The sequence below is a fragment of the Protopterus annectens genome, chromosome 4.part1, assembly GCF_019279795.1.
Source record: "Protopterus annectens isolate FY-2018-M chromosome 4.part1, PAN1.0, whole genome shotgun sequence".
Lineage (NCBI taxonomy): Eukaryota > Metazoa > Chordata > Ceratodontiformes > Protopteridae > Protopterus > Protopterus annectens.
Genome location: NC_056734.1, coordinates 924343339 through 924361233, shown reverse-complemented (window position 1 = coordinate 924361233; position 17895 = coordinate 924343339). Strand labels below are relative to the sequence as shown.

Here is a 17895-nt window from a genome sequence, read left to right as displayed (position 1 = left end):
AAAGTCAAAATAGGGGCAGGATGGTATCCAGACATGTCTTCTCTTCCTCTCACAAAGATGTCTCCACAAAATGTGTTCTCAGGAAGATGAGATGCAAGAGGAAGCATCTGAAGGCCCTCATGAAGTCTCCCACATCCTGTTCAGTCTTGGAAGTGGAAAAGCCTCTACTCCTTTCAGTCTTAATGACCTCAGATTGAAGGAAATATTTAAGCTATTGAATGAGAGAAGTCCCCAGACCACTGACCTAGTCTCTCAAAACTAGGAAATTTTACTGTAGGCTTTTGTTTTCATCTCTCCAAATTTGGTGGTTCCCGTTCAGGACAGTGCAGTTTTCTTGGTCATGCAGATAGCTTGTTGAGAAGGAGGCAGGACAATAGCTGTGGTCTGTGAAGGACTGGCAACATTGGAGCAAGCCATCATTAGTTTATTCAGTTGCTGTAACTGCACCCTCAAAGAAGAAACCTTATAAGAGAAACCAGGGGTCCACTCCTGGATAGGAAACTTGGGCTATAGACCACTTTGGGAAGTATGTTTCCACATCCTAGACTAACAATCTGATGTACATGTATATATTTTAGTGTGATCTTGAACAGAAAACATTAGAGATGCTGAACAAGATGACACACAGGAAATTGGAATGCAAACAATTTTCCTAGGTGTCAAACCTGCATACATTTTCCATCTTCTCTATGCATGTTTCGTACAATGCTGTAGATGGAGCAGTGCATACTGCAGGATCAAAAATTACTATGAGATGTTTTGCCTGGCTCTTACACTATTACTCTGTGGAAAAGTTCAAGGTGTCATTTGCCAACACTTTCTTTGAAGGCTCATTATTGTTTCAGCCACATGATAAATAACATCTGCAAAAGAATGGACAAAAGGGTAGGAAACTCACTGTTTTTGAAATTTTCCACTCCAAAGAGAACCTTTTCTTATAACAAATTCATGGAACTTATGGCTTAAAAAGTTACATAAACCTCAGTTTGAGTAGTAGTGCTTGGATTAAAACAAAAGTGGATGTAATGGATATCAGAAGAAGCACTACCCCAGAGGCAGAGGTGGACTGCAAAATCATGGGTTCAATTACTCCCTCAGGGCCCAAGTACAGATCACCTAAGAACTTACTCCATTGTATCCATCATGAGGATGTCAGAGGTTGGCTGTCTATTCACCTTCCTGTGTGTCAGGCCATCATACAGGACAATTGGATCTGGAGGATAATATTCAGAGGCTACACAATGCCTTTATTATCCCTCAAACCTGCCACCCTTCCACTTTCAGACATAACAGCCCATCAAAAAGAGGTGACCAAAAAGAGGTAGGAAGCCTGTTAAAGAAAAGAGCAATCCAAAAGGTATCACAGATCCTTTTTAGTCCTCATAAAGATAAAGGACCTTAGTCCCATACTAGATCTCAGTGGCCTAAACCCACAATTAAGGAAAACCAGATCCTGGATGATCATGATTCAGTGCATTCTTCTATGCTTGAAAGAAGATCACCAGAATACCTATCTGTACATAAAGACAGCCAACAGATCCAGAAGATTCCTGTACTTCACAGTAGAATCTAGTCACTACCAATTCAGAGCCTTACCATTCAGTTTCACCACAGTTCTCATGGTGTCCACCAATTGCAAGATGACTGTAGCAGCCTATTTCAGGCTGAGGAAGACAAAGTTATTTACCTACTTGCATGATTGGCTGCCAGTATCTGCAACAAGGGAGTCGATCATGCAACCTATGGTTCACTTACTACTTTTGTTTTAGTCTATGAAGACTGTGTGAAGTTCCAGATAGACCCATCATAGGCATAAACCTTTATAGGATATTTCATGGACATGAGGTTCTTGGAACTGCTCTGCTGTTAGATTACTGCCCTACTGAACAATGCAGGCTTTCTTTTGACACTCTTCCAGGTAAGGCTGTGCTTGAAAGTGCTAAGCCTTAAGGCAGCAACAATACTTCTGGAGCACCATGCAAAGTGTCACATGTGGATTATTCAATGGACGTCAAAGGCACAGTGAGATCAGAACATATACACAATTTCCACAATAATAGGACTATCCAAGTGTTACTGCCATCATCTTTAGTGTTTTCCTTCAGGTTAAAGGGCTGTCTACTCATATTGCATCCCCACAGTCACAGCATTATGAATACTTCTGTCTTAGAGTGGAGGCATTGCATGTGATAAGCAGCCTAAAGGATTTGATCACAACAAGAGTCTTTATTGCACAGATAAGTCCAGGATCTGAAGGCGATCATCTGTATGTTGCAGGCTTCATATGATGTCCTTCCTCATGGTGCCTCCCACATGGATAATATGGCAATACTTTGATACATCAACAATCAGTCACCCCCCCCCCAAAAAAAAAAAAAATCCAGCATAATGTTGCAAAAAAAACCCCATATATTATCAGCCACCAGAAATCAGTTTTACTGCTGCTTCATCAGTGTAGAAAGAATAATTAATGAAATGCACACACAATATCAGTAACAAATATCTTGACTCCTTTAGTGATCACTTTCCCATTTTCACTCATCGTCACTCTCCCTGACTACAACTGTCTCATACCAACATCTCTATACGCTGCTTAAAACACTTCAAACCCAACATCTTCTCTGACTTACTGAAACAATTCAACTGGAATCCTCTAAAAATTCTTCCCCTAGATGAAGCTGTCACCTACTTTAATACATTTCTAAACCATTTAGACACCTTTGCCCCCTTGAAAACTAAAAGAATTAAAAGCAACACCATCCCCTGGCTAACTAAAGACACCTTAGCTGTCATGCGCCTCCCTGATACAGCCTTGAAACACCACCATAAAAATAAAACCCTAGTCACCCTAAATGAATACAAAATGCTCCGAAACAGTGTTAAAAGGCTCATCACTTCAGATCGTAAATCCTACTATACCACACTCCAAAATAACCATGAGACTTCATCTTCTATTTTTGGCTTTTCCCGGTTAGGGGTCGCCACAGTGGATCACATGTCCGCTCATGATTGGCAGTGGAGTTTTATGGTGTCGAGTTGCCAGCCCGGTGCCCAACCTTCCACAGAAGGCACACACACTCACACCTAGGGCCAATTAATAGTGTCCAATCCACCTACAGCATATCTTTGGGATGTGGGAGGAAACAGGAGCAGCCAGAGGAAACCCACGCGACCACAGGGAGGACATGCAGACTCCACACAGAAGGCATCCCAACCGAGGATCAAACTGGAGAACCTCTTGCTGTGAGGCGGCAATGCTAACCGCTGTACCACCGTGGCTGCCCCAAATACAACCATAAGACTAACCCTAGAAAATTCTGGGATAGTATCTCCAGCCTCTTTAACCCAGGCAGAAAGGAAAATCCTTGCCCTGATCATAATGCTTCCGGTATAGACTTAGCCTCCCAATTTAACAACTTTTTCATCGACTCCATAACCAAATTGACATCATCCTTCACAAATAACACTACTTACTCAGCTACACCTTCCACTATCTCCTCCTCAGGTACTTCCACCTCCCAGCTTTCTCTCTTCTCTCTGAAACCCATCCCAGTATCAGCTATAAAAAAACTCTTTCAGAAGTTAAAACCATGCTCCAGTGCCCTTGACAATATCCCTTCCTTCATCCTAAAGACAGCTGCAGAAGCCATTGCCTTCCGCATCTGTATTCTTAAAAATTGATCAATCCAAAAAGGCTATGTACCCCAACTCTGGAAAAAAGCTTATATTATTCCCTTCCACAAAGGAGTAAATAATAACATCCCCAATTTTAGACCTATCGCCATCTTATCCCCCATCTGCAAACTACTTGAAAAGTGTATCCACCTACAACTATTACCCTACCTCATCGACAGTCACCTATTAACTCCCACACAACATGGATTCAGGCCTGGTCACAGCACTACTACCGCACTACTCTCCTTCCTTGAAATTGTGAATAAAGCCCACGACTCTGGCTGTATTGTATCCACCCTCCTTCTAGACCTTTCTAAGGCTTTCGATACCATCTCTCACACCCTTCTTCTAACCAAACTCTCTAATCTAAATCTATCACCCCCTACTATCAGCTGGTTTACCAGTTACCTTTCCAATAGGCAACAAGTAGTCAAATGGAAGAAAGCCATTTCCCCATTCCTCAGCACTCCCACTGGTGTACCCCAGGGTTCCATATTAGGTCCCCTATTGTTCAATATTTTCATAAATGACTTCCATCACATTATTCATAATGCAAAAATCATCCAATATGCAGATGATTCAACAGTTATCTGTTCTGCTAACTCCACTGCCACCCTCATAAAATTAACCCAAGATGCCTTCTCATCCACTGAACAATGGATGTTAGATAACCACCTGGCACTCAATGCATCAAAAATCAAACTCATGATATTCACCCCTTCCAAAACCAGAACTATCAACATTAATTCATTCTCCATAACCAGTCAGAATAACACTTCCCTTGAAATAGTATTCAATGCAAAACTGTCAGGAGTTCTCATTGGCAATCAGCTCAAATTTGATGCCCATATACAAACAAATATTAAAAAAACACACCAGAAACTTGGTATGTTCTACCACCACATTTGTTTCCTCACTCTATCTACTAGATTCCTTCTCTCTACCACATATCGCATCCCTTCTCTCCTTTATGGTGCCCCACTCCTAACCAACCTACGATCTTCTATTAAAACAAAACTCTCTTCCTGCTACAACAAAATCGCCAAATTCACCACTGGACACAGATCCTCCACTCACCATTGTATTGCCCTCCACAAACTAAATTGGCTAGAGCTGCCCAACTACCTTATCTACTCTCAACTAATTCATGCTCAAAACTTCATCTTCAGTCCCCCTCTCTGCCCCTCCCTTGCCTCAACCTTTACAATGCACCTACCTAGCAGACTCCTAAGAACCAATACTCAGAATCTGATTGAACTTCACAAACCTGCCCATCTAGCAGGCAAATCTTTAGTCTCTTTTTCCTTAGCACATCTCTGGAACTCCCTCCCACCTCATATTCGCCTGACCAGCAGCCCCTCCACCTTTAAAACTCTGCTCCACTCATACCTAACATCTCTCTGGGAATGGTCATGTTCCTACCCTGCAAAACGTCCCCAGCAGCTACCTTACTCTCTACCCCTTCTCCCTCTCTCCTTTTATCCTAACTCAAATATCTACCTCCCCTTTTCCTTTCTGTTTCCCTACTTCCCCTAACTCATCTCTCCCTTACTTCATTTAACCTACATACCACCCCCCCCCACGATCATATTTCCCCTGTGGGAACATACATATTGTAAATAGCTCCTTAGTTTAATCGACTTGTAAATACCTACCTACTTATTATTGTTTATAGACTTAACATCTATGTTAGCAATGATAGGGACTATATATTTGTAATTTTTTACCAATTGTGATATCATTTCTGCTTTATTTATCTTCTAAATTGTATTAACATATACTTTTATTTCATGTAATCTTCTTGTACTTTAACAACCTATTATTTTATATATTGTATCTATGGAGCTTTTCTCCCCAGGACTCCATTGAAAACAGGCTCCTTCGGCCCAATGCACCATACCGGCAAACAAACTTCAAATAAAATAAAATAAAATAAATAAAATCTTTTTTTCTTTTTGAGAAAGTTTAGCTTGCCAACATAGAGTTTCAACCACTTTATCAATACCCGTACAAAAATATCATCTTTATGACACATGCTACGCACTGATAAACAGTGACATTTAATAACACTTACTATCCATCTGCATGTAATCTAAAAGTATGTGTAATCATTCCAACATAGAAATCATTGCATTAACTGTTGCCAAGTAAATCACCACCTGGCTATCAAAAGTAATAAAATGTTTATATTAAACTTTTATGGTGCTAAAAAAGAAGAAAAAGGTTAGTTTTATAATAGATTCAAAATAGTTTCATTGTCCACAAAGAAAACAACCATGGTTTTCTTAAAAAAAAATAAAAAATAAATGGAGGGCCCATAACTTGAGACAAAACAGGATTACTGCCATTTTTCTGAAGAATAGTTCTAATACAAAGAAAAGTACTACCATAAGTTGTCACTAATCATCTTTGTTACGTTACATTACCCTGTGTTCTATAGTCCTGGTACATCAGAAAACCTCTGAACATACCAGCAAGCTTTTCTTTAACATCAGAAATATAATTCAAACTACAACCCCTTTTGTGAAATCATTGGACCATACCTAATAGAACACTATACTTCCCATCATAACAACAGATGCATTTAATACTCATCATCTGAGACAAGGGGATACTTTTCCAGCATATGTTTAGTTTGACAACTTTCAGCATTTAATAAAGACCTTTGTGTAATAGGCTTATGCAAAATAGAAGTTTAAACAGATCCAGACTCTATTTTAGACACTGAACATCAAGAAAATGTTATTTAATAAACATAAAGGTAATGGACTGGAAACAGAGAAGAACAGAATGTCATTTACCTGACTGAAGAACTTGCAGGATGCTGTTATGTAAGTTTTCTCTGGAGCACTCATTACAGAACCTTTGCATAATCCTGTGGTCTGAAAAATAAAAGTAATATAGAGATATATATTTAGAGAAAGTTAACACACTGCTGGTAGTTTCAACAGATATTTATTGCTTTTCTGACATTGTTTTTGATTTTCTTTTTCTAATCTGAAGGCTCAGTGGCTCTGCCTCTCAAACCCATCATTCAAACCTGAATTCTGATCTATGGTCAGTGTGGAGTTTGTTTGTTCTCTCCATGCCTGTGTGGACTTTCTTTGAGTCCAGCAGGGTCTTTCTAACTTCCAAAGGCATGCTGTTTGATTAAGGTTTTAAAGTGTCCATACATCTAAGAATAGAATACATGCAGTAGTTGCTACACGTCATTTAGTGATATATATGTGTGTGTATATATAATATATTTATGTATGTGTATACATATACACACACACACACATATATATATATATATATATATATATATATATATATATATATATATATATACATGGGTCTACTGTACATGATCGGAATTGCAGAAAGCTGAAATCCATATGGCCGAGACCATATGTTCGACTTCCGCAATTTTGAACATGTAAAAAAAAAAAAAAAAACACAACATTAACACACTTTCTTATTCTTAGCAGGGGGGCTACAACCCCTTGCATCCTCTGTGGGGGCTATGGCTCCCACAGTCCCCATAGCTTTAGTATAACAACTCCGAGATCATACTACAGTGCGGAAATGGAAATACTTCCATTCCACACTGCACGGATATGTCCATTACACATGGTCGGGATTCCAAAAGTTGAACATATGGTCTCGGCCATATGGGTTTCGACTTTCTGGCATTTCGACCATGTGTAGCGGACTATATATATATATATATATATATATATATATATATATATATATATATATATATATATATATATATATATATATACACACACACACACACACACACACACACACACACATACATATAGGTCCCAAAATAAGATACTGTTTATAATGTAATACCAAGTTGCAAAGCAGTAAAACTCTTTTCACTTCAGGTTAGTTGTAGCACTGTATATTGCTTTTTGAGGTTAATATCCTATACCTCTTAGAAATTCCTAATGCTGCACAAGAAATCCTTATTCTTTAACACAAGATTTCTTTTTTATTAAATCATTATCTGTGCAATTAAAATGGGCAGCCATTGTGGTGCAGCAGTTAGCATTGCCATCTCACAGCAAGAAGTTCTCTGGTTCGATCCTTGGCTGGGGTGCCTTTTGTGTGGAGTCTGCATGTCCTCCCTGTGGTCATGTGGGTTTCCTCCGGGTGCTCCAGTTTCCTCCCACATCCCACAGACATGCTGTAGGTGGATTGGACACTCTAAATTGGCCCTAGGAGCGAGTGTGTGCATGTGTGTGCCTTCTGTGGAAGATTGGGCACCAGGCTGGCAACTCGACACCATAAAACTCCACTGCCAATCATGAGCGGACAGGTGATCAGCTGTGGCAACCCCTAACCGGGAAAAGCCGGAAGAAGAAGATCTGTGCAATTAAAACAGTAATTTATTGTTTAATACAACCTTCATGATCTATTCACCCCTAGTGGGGCAGCTGTATCTTGTTTTAATTAAAAATATATACATAGTCATAATCTGGTGTCCCCTGCCTTCGGATCCCTCTCTCTTGACTTTCTTCTACTCTGTTTTTAGACTGCTTACTTGGCTGTTCCTATTGTTAACCTAGCAAACATCCTTAACCCATATTGACTATGCCACATCTAGTTAAGCAGCATAAGTATAGCCTGGGATTCAATAAACTCCATGCAAGAATAGCACTATTCTTGCACAGAGTGTTCCTGCCTATATAGCACAGCAGCGCACCTTGCATATTCATGAAGGCGCACTGCTGTTCAACCTAAACGGGCACAAACTGTAAACAAGAACAGGGGGCATGTTCAAGTAGTGCACGGACATTGAACACACCCCCTGCACTCAGAAAGTGCAGTACAGCATTTTCTAATAGGATCTGGCATAATATTAGAGAATTACTCTAATATTATGCCAGTAGTTCAGTGTTCACCAACACAGAAATGAAATAAATGATATTTCAGTCTCCATGGACACTGAAATACACACAGCATCAGGAAAGCAATGCAGGGGGTGTGTGACAGGTTCTGTGAGACAGCCCTTGCATTGTAAAAGTGCTGTACAAACCTCCACAACCGGATATAGCAGGAAATGTGTCCAAATGCACAAATAATGGGGGAGAAATCCCTCAAAAGGGACACATCAAAATTATTACCTTCACAAACTGAAAAAGTTGATAGAAAATAGGTCATGCATTAGTATGAATGACCGAAATATAGAGGTCTAAAAGCAAATGCATGCCAATATTCCCTGACAGCAGTCCATGTGGACTAAGGCACAAATAATGCCATCACACTATTTTTAATAATAAAAAATTGCCTTCATGTACTTAGAAAGTTGATAGAAAACTGGATATGTATTAACAGGAGTCACTGAAGGATAGAAACCTGAAAGCCAAATGGATGCCATTATTTCCTGATTGGAATCCTAAATGACTTGTCAGAACACCACAATACTCACTTATATAACATAATACTATAATATTATTATATATTTTTTTCTAGGCTAAGGAATGTTTAAGCTTAGCTAAGCTGGTGTGCTCGTTATGGCCCTCCTCCTACCATAGCTTAAACATCCCATAGGAGATAAATACAAATATATAGATGAAATTACAAAGCCAAGATAGCGTACTGGTTAAAGTCCTGGCTTTACATGCATGTGTTCATGGTTCGAGTGCCCAGACAGGCAGCTTATTTTTCTATTGGAAAGTAGTGTTAAAATTATTTTTGTAAACTTAAATTATGTAGCAACTGTTTTTTGTCAACCAAGGTAGTGTAGCTGGTGTACAATGTAAGTGTGAGTGCATATAACATGTGACACCACCCATGTACAAACAAGTGCCCCATACAGTATAGTCACACCCCTTGCCAATGTAAGGAAAGCACATAGAGGGATGTCATGTAAAGTACATCATATACACTTAAGAAATGAAATCAGTCCTCTGCTATATTAAAAAATTAAAAGTGAGCAATGGTTAGCAATTCTCGGCTATGCTTAGCAAGTGTAACCATCACTAAGACATGAATGCTAAGCAACAGGTAGCTCAGATAAGTGGATTTGCACACAGTTAAACACTGCTCAACAACTTCCCCTTTAAGCAGTGTTAAAACTGGCTTAGTAGATTTGCACACTGCTTAGCAGAGCTTAACCTTTTCAAAATGGTCCAATGACAGCAAAGGGTGGGACTTTCACACTATTTAAATGTCGCAGGCAGGAATACAGCCAAAATCTCTTATAGTCCATCTGTGCAGATATAATGGCTGGCATTGGAGAGGGAGTGTGCTTTTGGGTGCAATGCTGGAGCATTCAGGAGTCCAGGGTCATGGCTGGACTCCTTCTTAAAAATCATGAGGAGAGATTGCTGCAGGGCCAGTACCAGGGCTCCTAATACAAAGTGGAAGCCTGGGACTGTCTTGCACATGACCTCACCAGTGCTACTGGCATCCCCCAGACTGGTGAGCAGGTATGACCTGTGCCAACCTAAAGCATAGGAAGGGGGTGCCTTGGACCCATGGATAGAAGTATGACTGCCGAATATTGAAGTACAATAAAGACCTTTAAAAAAACCTGTTGTGTTTATTCTGGTATGTTTTTGTACACATATATAGAATGTATACAGGTTCTTCACAGCAAATATGGCTGTGACAGCATACACTGACTGAGGTGGATCTATGAACAAGCTGTTAGGAGAAACCGTAGATGGTGTAGCTGTAAAACAAGATATAAATGAAAAGTGAAATATATACCGCACTAAGATCTGAACCCGGAATAGTAATATGTCAGGTTTCAAACTGTGTTCCATCCAACATTGCTTGTGTCAACCTTTGTTTTCCATGTTGTAGTAATCCAAATGAGTAATTCACAATACAATAACTATTTGTCATGCATGCATCACAGAATTACAAGTTTAGACTGTCTAACCAAGAGACTATTAGGCAGAAACAAGTGAAGGAAGCAACAACAGCTCCCCAATAGCTCAGTGTGATGAGAAATAGCTTAGTTGTTACTTTTGCACACTCAGAAATGGTTCAAATCCAGGGAGTGGAACTAAGATATGTTCTTATCTACACAGAAGGAACCAGGAATAAGTGTAAATAGATATTTCCCCCACAGGTTTTACAGATAAATAAATATTGCCAGTAGCTGTATGAAGGGTATACTAATAAACTTTGTACAACTGTTCAGTTGTCCCACCACATGCCTGCAAATGACAACAGGGTAGGTACATACAATATGCACTCATCCCGAATCATATCTCTCAAGTGTACAGATATTCAGTGAATGCCCAGATATTTTTCTCACATTTGTAGTCTGTTTTACATAAAGTAGTGGTGTCATGGCTAATCAGTGGCAATCTGTTATAGACTGAAGTTAGAAAATAATGATAGACATACAAGTGTCAGATGCCATATCTATAAGAAAAGCCATGCAAATGCAATACCTGCAATTGTATCAACTTTCTAAGTTTGTAAGAGCAATATCCTAAAATTGTCCATATTTATGGACCTTTGTTCCACTCGTATGAATGGCTTTGTCCAGATCTCATGCTCTAAGAGGTTGAGAGGTCTGTTTCCGATACATGTCTCTCAAGTGTCATGCTGTCACAACTAGTGGTCATTGGTGCAAATAATCCTGGACATAGATATGAAACCAGTTAATGTATGCCTGTAGCACACTCACATAAAAGCAGTTCAGGGTACCACTCATGTGCCAGATATGTAATCCTAACATGTATGAGTCACTTCTAGTCATGTACCCAAAGTTGTCACAGTTTGCCTCATACCATTCCAGGCTGACAGTTTAATAGGTATGTTTGTACTACAGAAGCTATTGCCATAGGTGGATATAAAATGAGGGCAGCCCCATAGATTAATGAGCACTACTGTTGTGAAAAATAGAAGCATAAGCACTTGTTAATAGATTTTCTGCCCCCCATCTGCATCAATAATTATAACTCATATACTACGGGTATGTTGTGCTCCAACTCAATGTTGGGACTTGTGTTATATTATTGTTATTATGTTTAATTGCTTGCATGTTAACATATCTTGTTCAAATACCATTGTTGGTGGCCTTTTGCCATCAATGTTACTGGGATGCTGTTATGATGCATACTGTTGTTCCATTTTGTTTATCAAAAGTGTTTACCCCCCTCAGGTGTCATATACTGCCCCTGTCTGCTGTCTTGTCTGTCTCCCAACCCAACCTATCTCCCCAGATGTACATATAATCCTTCCCCACCATCCCACACTCACCTTACAAAAAATGAAAATTGCATCTGTCCCCCAAAAAATATCACTCTGTACATAGCTGTCCATTTTGCACACATGTCCATTGGACACATGTAATCCAGTTCAATTGGCTTGACAACACATTTCTGTTGTCCTCAGTCCTCTCTCTGGGGTTTAAGTGTGCAAATTAATCTCCAAATTTTGTACAAATGCACAGCTGTTGCTGTGTAAAAAATGGACAGTTATGGACCTTCCCAACACCCATCCTGCACATCCCTAGCTATCTTTCATATGTTTTTCCCTCTGCATACCCCTTTTTTACCACTTTCCTATCACCCCTTTTCTTTTCTTTTGAAGAAGTTAGTGCGAGTATAAGCATGAGTAACCAGGAGTAAGCGAGTTTGTGTGAAGCTAGGTGAAGCCAACACAGATTAAACATCTGTACGGTTAACCGTATGTTGGCATCATTTAGTGTTGTGCAAACCCATTTAGAACTGCTTAAAACTGCTTTAATCACTCTGTTTCCACCAGTCACTGTTCTGCCTAGCAACAAAGTAAGTAGTCGTGCCAAATTTCAAACCCAGTGCTCTGTATACTGTAGTCAAAGCAATATACCACCACACCATTTGAGTTGTAAGGACTGCTAATGCTTTTTCAAATATATCATGCAGTAGAGTCATTCAACAGTAGGGAAAAGATTCTGTAGAATCAGTCAGGTTTTTTAAATATACATATACAGATTATATACGTATGGAGATGCATATATATGGAAAAAGATATGCATAATATAAATAGCGATACACATAAAATATACACACACACACACACACACACACACACACACACACACACACACACATATATATATATATATATATATATATATATATATATATATATATATATATATATATATGCTTATAACATGTAGTAGAGCCATACCTCAGAAACATACCTCTCAACCTCTTAGTGCAAGAAATCTGGCCAAAGGCTGTCCAAATGGGGAGACAATGGGCCAAAACTAGAGACATATTTTAAATATTCCTCTAATAAATGTAGAATGTTGCCAGAGTGACAGGGTTTGTTTTAGCATATATGTTCTGAAGGATGAGTTATGAAACTGAAATGTATGTCATCATTTACTGTCAGAATTCCTCAGAATATCACAGTGATTTACCAGGGAAACAAAAATAGTGAATCTGTGGAACAGACCAGAAATATGAGCAATAAACTTGGACATTCTAAAACAATCCAGACCTTCGAGAGGTAGGCTCAGAACCCCTTAGTGCAACAAATCTGGTCCAAGCCTGACAAAGTGGGGTGAGAAAGCCATGAAAATAGGGACATATTTGAAATACAGTAGTAGATAAGCTGACACAGTTGCTGCAGTAACACCTTTCTGTCTTTCCTAACATATATTGACTGAAATAGCCAATAGTCCAACACTCAATTACTTCTCACTTGTTAGTGATTTAAATCCTTACTTCATCCCACTGATGTGTCAGAAATACACAACACATATGGTGGTCAGGAAACCTGACAAATATCTGGACAGAACATCACATTAGGGAAACTACACTCGGCTACTAAGCATGTCACCAAGCACTGTCCAAACTACAGTCTGACACAACACTAGCCCAAATCCATTATGGGGAATTACACATGTTTTTGGAAATATATAAGGCACTACAGGGATGTAACAGCACTAAAAAACAGACACTGGTGTGAAAGTGCATACCCACAACCATTTTCACCAGAGTCAAAGTAACACATTAGTAAGCTAAATGAACAGTACAGTATAAGGACTGTGTGAACAAAAACATCTCAGCATGTTTGCCACTCACACACTACTCCTACATATGCTGGCCTAATTCACAGTGTAGTATGACACCTGACCATGGTATGGGACATGTCTCAGTCTGCCCTACAAAACTATACAGCTGACAGACCACCAGAAACTGGAGCAGCATGCACAGGCAGATAGTAAAGGAGCCATAACAGATACATCTACTCCCTCCCTACACAGGGCAAATAACATTGACACAATACACTGTTACACAATCCTGACAGTCTGTCAAAAATTGCCAGAAATACACAGACCTCTCAACTGTTCAGAGTCCCACAAAATGTCCAGGCTTTGTCCTCATATATAAAGCCTCTTACACATAACATGTATGGCAGTCTGATGCATCACTTCACTGGGATGGTATCAGGAATGAAGGCACTAACTAATGATATACCCTACCTATCACCCTCTTACTGAATGACATCTGAAGAAAGCCTGACATACTTGGTGGACAGAGGTCCAAACACAGGGGCATATGTGAAACATTGCTGTTATAAACTGAAACATTTGCTGCTGTAACAGGATTTGTTGTAACATATCTTTTCTGAGGGATATGAAGTCAGAAATGCAAATGGATGATACCATTTACTGACTGCAATCTCCACAGTATGCTACTGATTTTCCAAACACAAAAAAAATGTCTAAGGAACACATCAAACATGAGAGTCCAAAATCTGGCCATTCTGCAGATAGCCTACAGTTGAGAGTTATGTCAACCACATAACACTATCAAACTTAAAATCATACAGAAAAGCCATGCCCACATAAACCCTGTTAAACTAGTATTAATTCAACTGTATAATAGCAATACCTACATTCTGTCCCTATGTCTGAAACATTCTCCCCCAGTTGTTGGGCAGTCTCCACAGTTTTCATTGTAAGAGGTATTTCCATCTACCCTCTGTGATGCTGTTGCTCACACAACTCCATGAAGGTCTCCTCACAGGCAAGGAAAGAGGCAATGCCCACATGAAGCACTCAGTCATAGGTGTGTGCTGCCATGACATTGGCTAGAGGAATAACACCACAGCTGCTCTGCATGCAATTAGCAAGTGGAGACATGAATTGGTGCACAGGCCATCAGCTGCTCATGAGCATTACCTACAAAAGGGAAGATGCTCCCTTTGCAAAACAGATGTATATCCTACATTTGGGAGTGAGAAAGAGAGAGAGAGAGAGAGAGACACAAACAGACAAAGAAACCAAGCAAAAACTATTGGAATAAAACCAACCATACTTTGAAAAAAAAAGTATGTCAAACAAGTAAGCATGTAATGAAATGCAGTCGGGGGTATGTAATAATGGGAAATAGGAAGTTCAACAAATATGTCTCAACAAGACTTGCTGTACTGATATATTGCTGATCAGAACCTAAGGCCATAGCAACTGGGTCTGTCTGCAGTGACATAGATCACAGCTCAGGCCCCTGAGTCACCCCAGGAAAGGATGGCTCACACATGACTACAACTGGAGTGTATGTTGAACAATACTGACTATGAGACTGCTAGGCCAGCTACTGGGATGTCATAGGTATCCATATGTTAATTGTGAATACAACTATGATATGCACGTTTGTCCCAGAAATGTGAGGGACCTTTACAGGGTATTTGCATAGTGAAATACTGTTGCAGATGTATGTATTGAACTGCATGTGATATACTGAGCTCATACCATTCAACTGTCAAGTGTTATGCACACTGACCATATATGTGCCTCATATTTATAGTAATTTACTCATAGAGTTGCGTTATGTCTGGCAAATCATTGGCAAATCTGTGAAGGCTGACATTACAACATCTTTTTCTTTTGGCTATTCCCATTAGGGGTCACCACAATGGATCATCTGTTTCCATTTCTTCCTGTCCTCTGCATCTTGCTCTGTCACACTAACTACCTGCATGTCCTCTCTCACCACATCCAGAAACCTTACCTTAGGCCTTCCTCTTTTCCTCTTACCTGACAGCCTCATCCCTACCATCCTTTTCCCAATATACTCAGCATCCCTCCTCAGTAGATGTCCAAACCAATATAATCTTGCCTCTCTGGCTTTGTCCCAAAACTGTCCAACCTGGATGGACCCTCTAATATACACATTCCTAATCCTTTCTACCCTTGTCACACCCAGTGCAACTCTTAACATCTTTAACTCTGCCACATCCAGCTCTGACTCCTACCTTTTTGTCAATGCCACTGTCTCCAACCCATATAACATAGCTGGTCTCACTACCCTCTTGTAGACTTTCCATTTCACTCTTAATGGTACTCATCTGTCACAAATCACTCCTGCCACTCTTCTCCACCCTCTCCATCCTGCCTGTACTCTCTTCTTCACCTCTCCTCCACACTCGCCCTTACTCTGAACTGTTGATTCCAAGTATTTAAACTCATCCACCTTTGCAAACTCTACTCCTTACATCCTCACCATTCCTCCATCCTCCCTCCCATTCACACACATATATTCTATCTTACTCCTGCTGACCATCATTCTTCACCTTTAGAGCATATCTCCATCTCTCCAGGGTCTCCTCAACCTGTTCCCTACTCTCACTACAGATCACAATGTCATCTGCAAACATCACAATCAATGGAGACTCCTGTCTGATCTTGCCTGTCAACCTGTCCATCACCACTGAAAATAAAAAAGGGCTCAGAGCTGATCTCTGATGTAATCTCAACTCCACGTTAAACACACCTGTCACTCCCAATGCAGAACTCACCGCTGTCACACTACACTTGTACATATCCTACAGCACTCTTACAGATTCCTCCACCACTCCTGACTTCCTCTTACAATACCACAACTACTCTCTAGGCATCCTGTCATATGCTTTCTCTAAGTCCACAAAGACACGCAACTCCTTTCGACCTTCTCTGTACTTCTCCATCAACAATCTCAGAGCAAACATCACATCTGTACTGCTCTTTCCTGGAATTAATCCATACTGCCAATCACTAATCCTCACCTCGCTTGTTAACCTAGCTTCCACTACTCTTTCCCATAACTTCATGCTGTGACTGATCATTGTTATCCCTCTGTAGTTACTACAGCTCTGCACATCACCCTTATTCTTATAATCGGTAACTAAACACTTTCTCTCCACCCCTAATGCATCCTCTCAGTTTCCAGGTTTACATTAAACAATCTGGTTAAAAAGACCACAGCCATTTCTTCTGTACACCTCCATGTTTCCACAGGTAGGTCATGTGAACCAACAGCCTTTACATTGTTAATCCTCTTCATAGCTATCTGGATTCCTCCTTGCTAATCCATTGCACTTCCTGATTCACCGTATCCACATCATCCAACCTTCTCTCTCTCTCTCTCTCATTCTGTTCATTCAACAGCCCCTCAGAGTACTCTTTCCATCTGTTCAACACACTTTCCTCGCTTGTGATTACATTTCCCTCATTATCCTTTATCACCCTTATCAGCTGCATATCCTTCCTAGCTTGGTCCCTCTGTCTAGCAAATCAGTACAGGTCCTATTCTCCATCCTTAGTGTCCAACCTTTCATACAACCCTTCATACGCCTCATCCGTACCCTTTGCCACCTCTCTGTTTGCCATGCACCTCATCTCCTCATACTCCTCTCTACTTTCTTCATTGCTCTGACAATCCCACTCCTTCTTCACCAACCTCTTTCTCTGTATACTCCCCTGTACTTCCTCATTCCACCACCAGGTCTCCTTGTCCTCCTTCTCCTGTCCAGATGTCATACGAAGCACCTTTCTAGTCATCTCCTTTACTAGCTGTGCTGTAGTTACCCAGATATTAGGTAACTCTTCACTGCCACCCACTGCCCGTCTTAACTCTTCCCTGAACTCAACCTCACAATCACCCTTTTTCAGTTTCCACCATTTGATCTTGGGTGCTGCCGTCACACTTCTCCTCCTCTTCTTGATCACCAGTGTCATCCCACAGGCCAACAGTCCATGCTGCCTAACTACACTTTACACTGTTACCACTTTACAGTCTCCAGTCTCCTTCAAACAGACTCTACTTCACCTGTGTGCATCTTCCTCCACTCTTGTATGTCACCCTATGCTCCTCTGTCTTGTTAAAATATGTATTTACCACAGCCATGTCCATCCTTTTTGCAAACTCTACCACCATCTCACCTTCTGCATTCCTTTGCTTAACACCATACCTACCCAGCACTTTCACATCCCCT

General features: G+C 40.2%; 1 protein-coding gene and 1 long non-coding RNA gene across 3 annotated transcripts in view; one reads left to right on the top strand and one right to left on the bottom strand.

Annotated features, from left to right (window-relative positions):
• Positions 1 to 17895, top strand: part of LOC122801121 — a 375071-nt gene that overhangs the window by 178693 nt on the left and 178483 nt on the right. The window lies entirely within an intron of this gene.
• Positions 1 to 17895, bottom strand: part of LOC122801120 (fetuin-B-like) — a 163037-nt gene that overhangs the window by 8772 nt on the left and 136370 nt on the right. The window contains exon 6 of the mRNA XM_044070648.1: positions 6477 to 6557. Within this exon, the coding sequence (XP_043926583.1) occupies positions 6477 to 6557 (81 nt within the window). The remainder of the gene's footprint in view (positions 1 to 6476; positions 6558 to 17895) is intronic.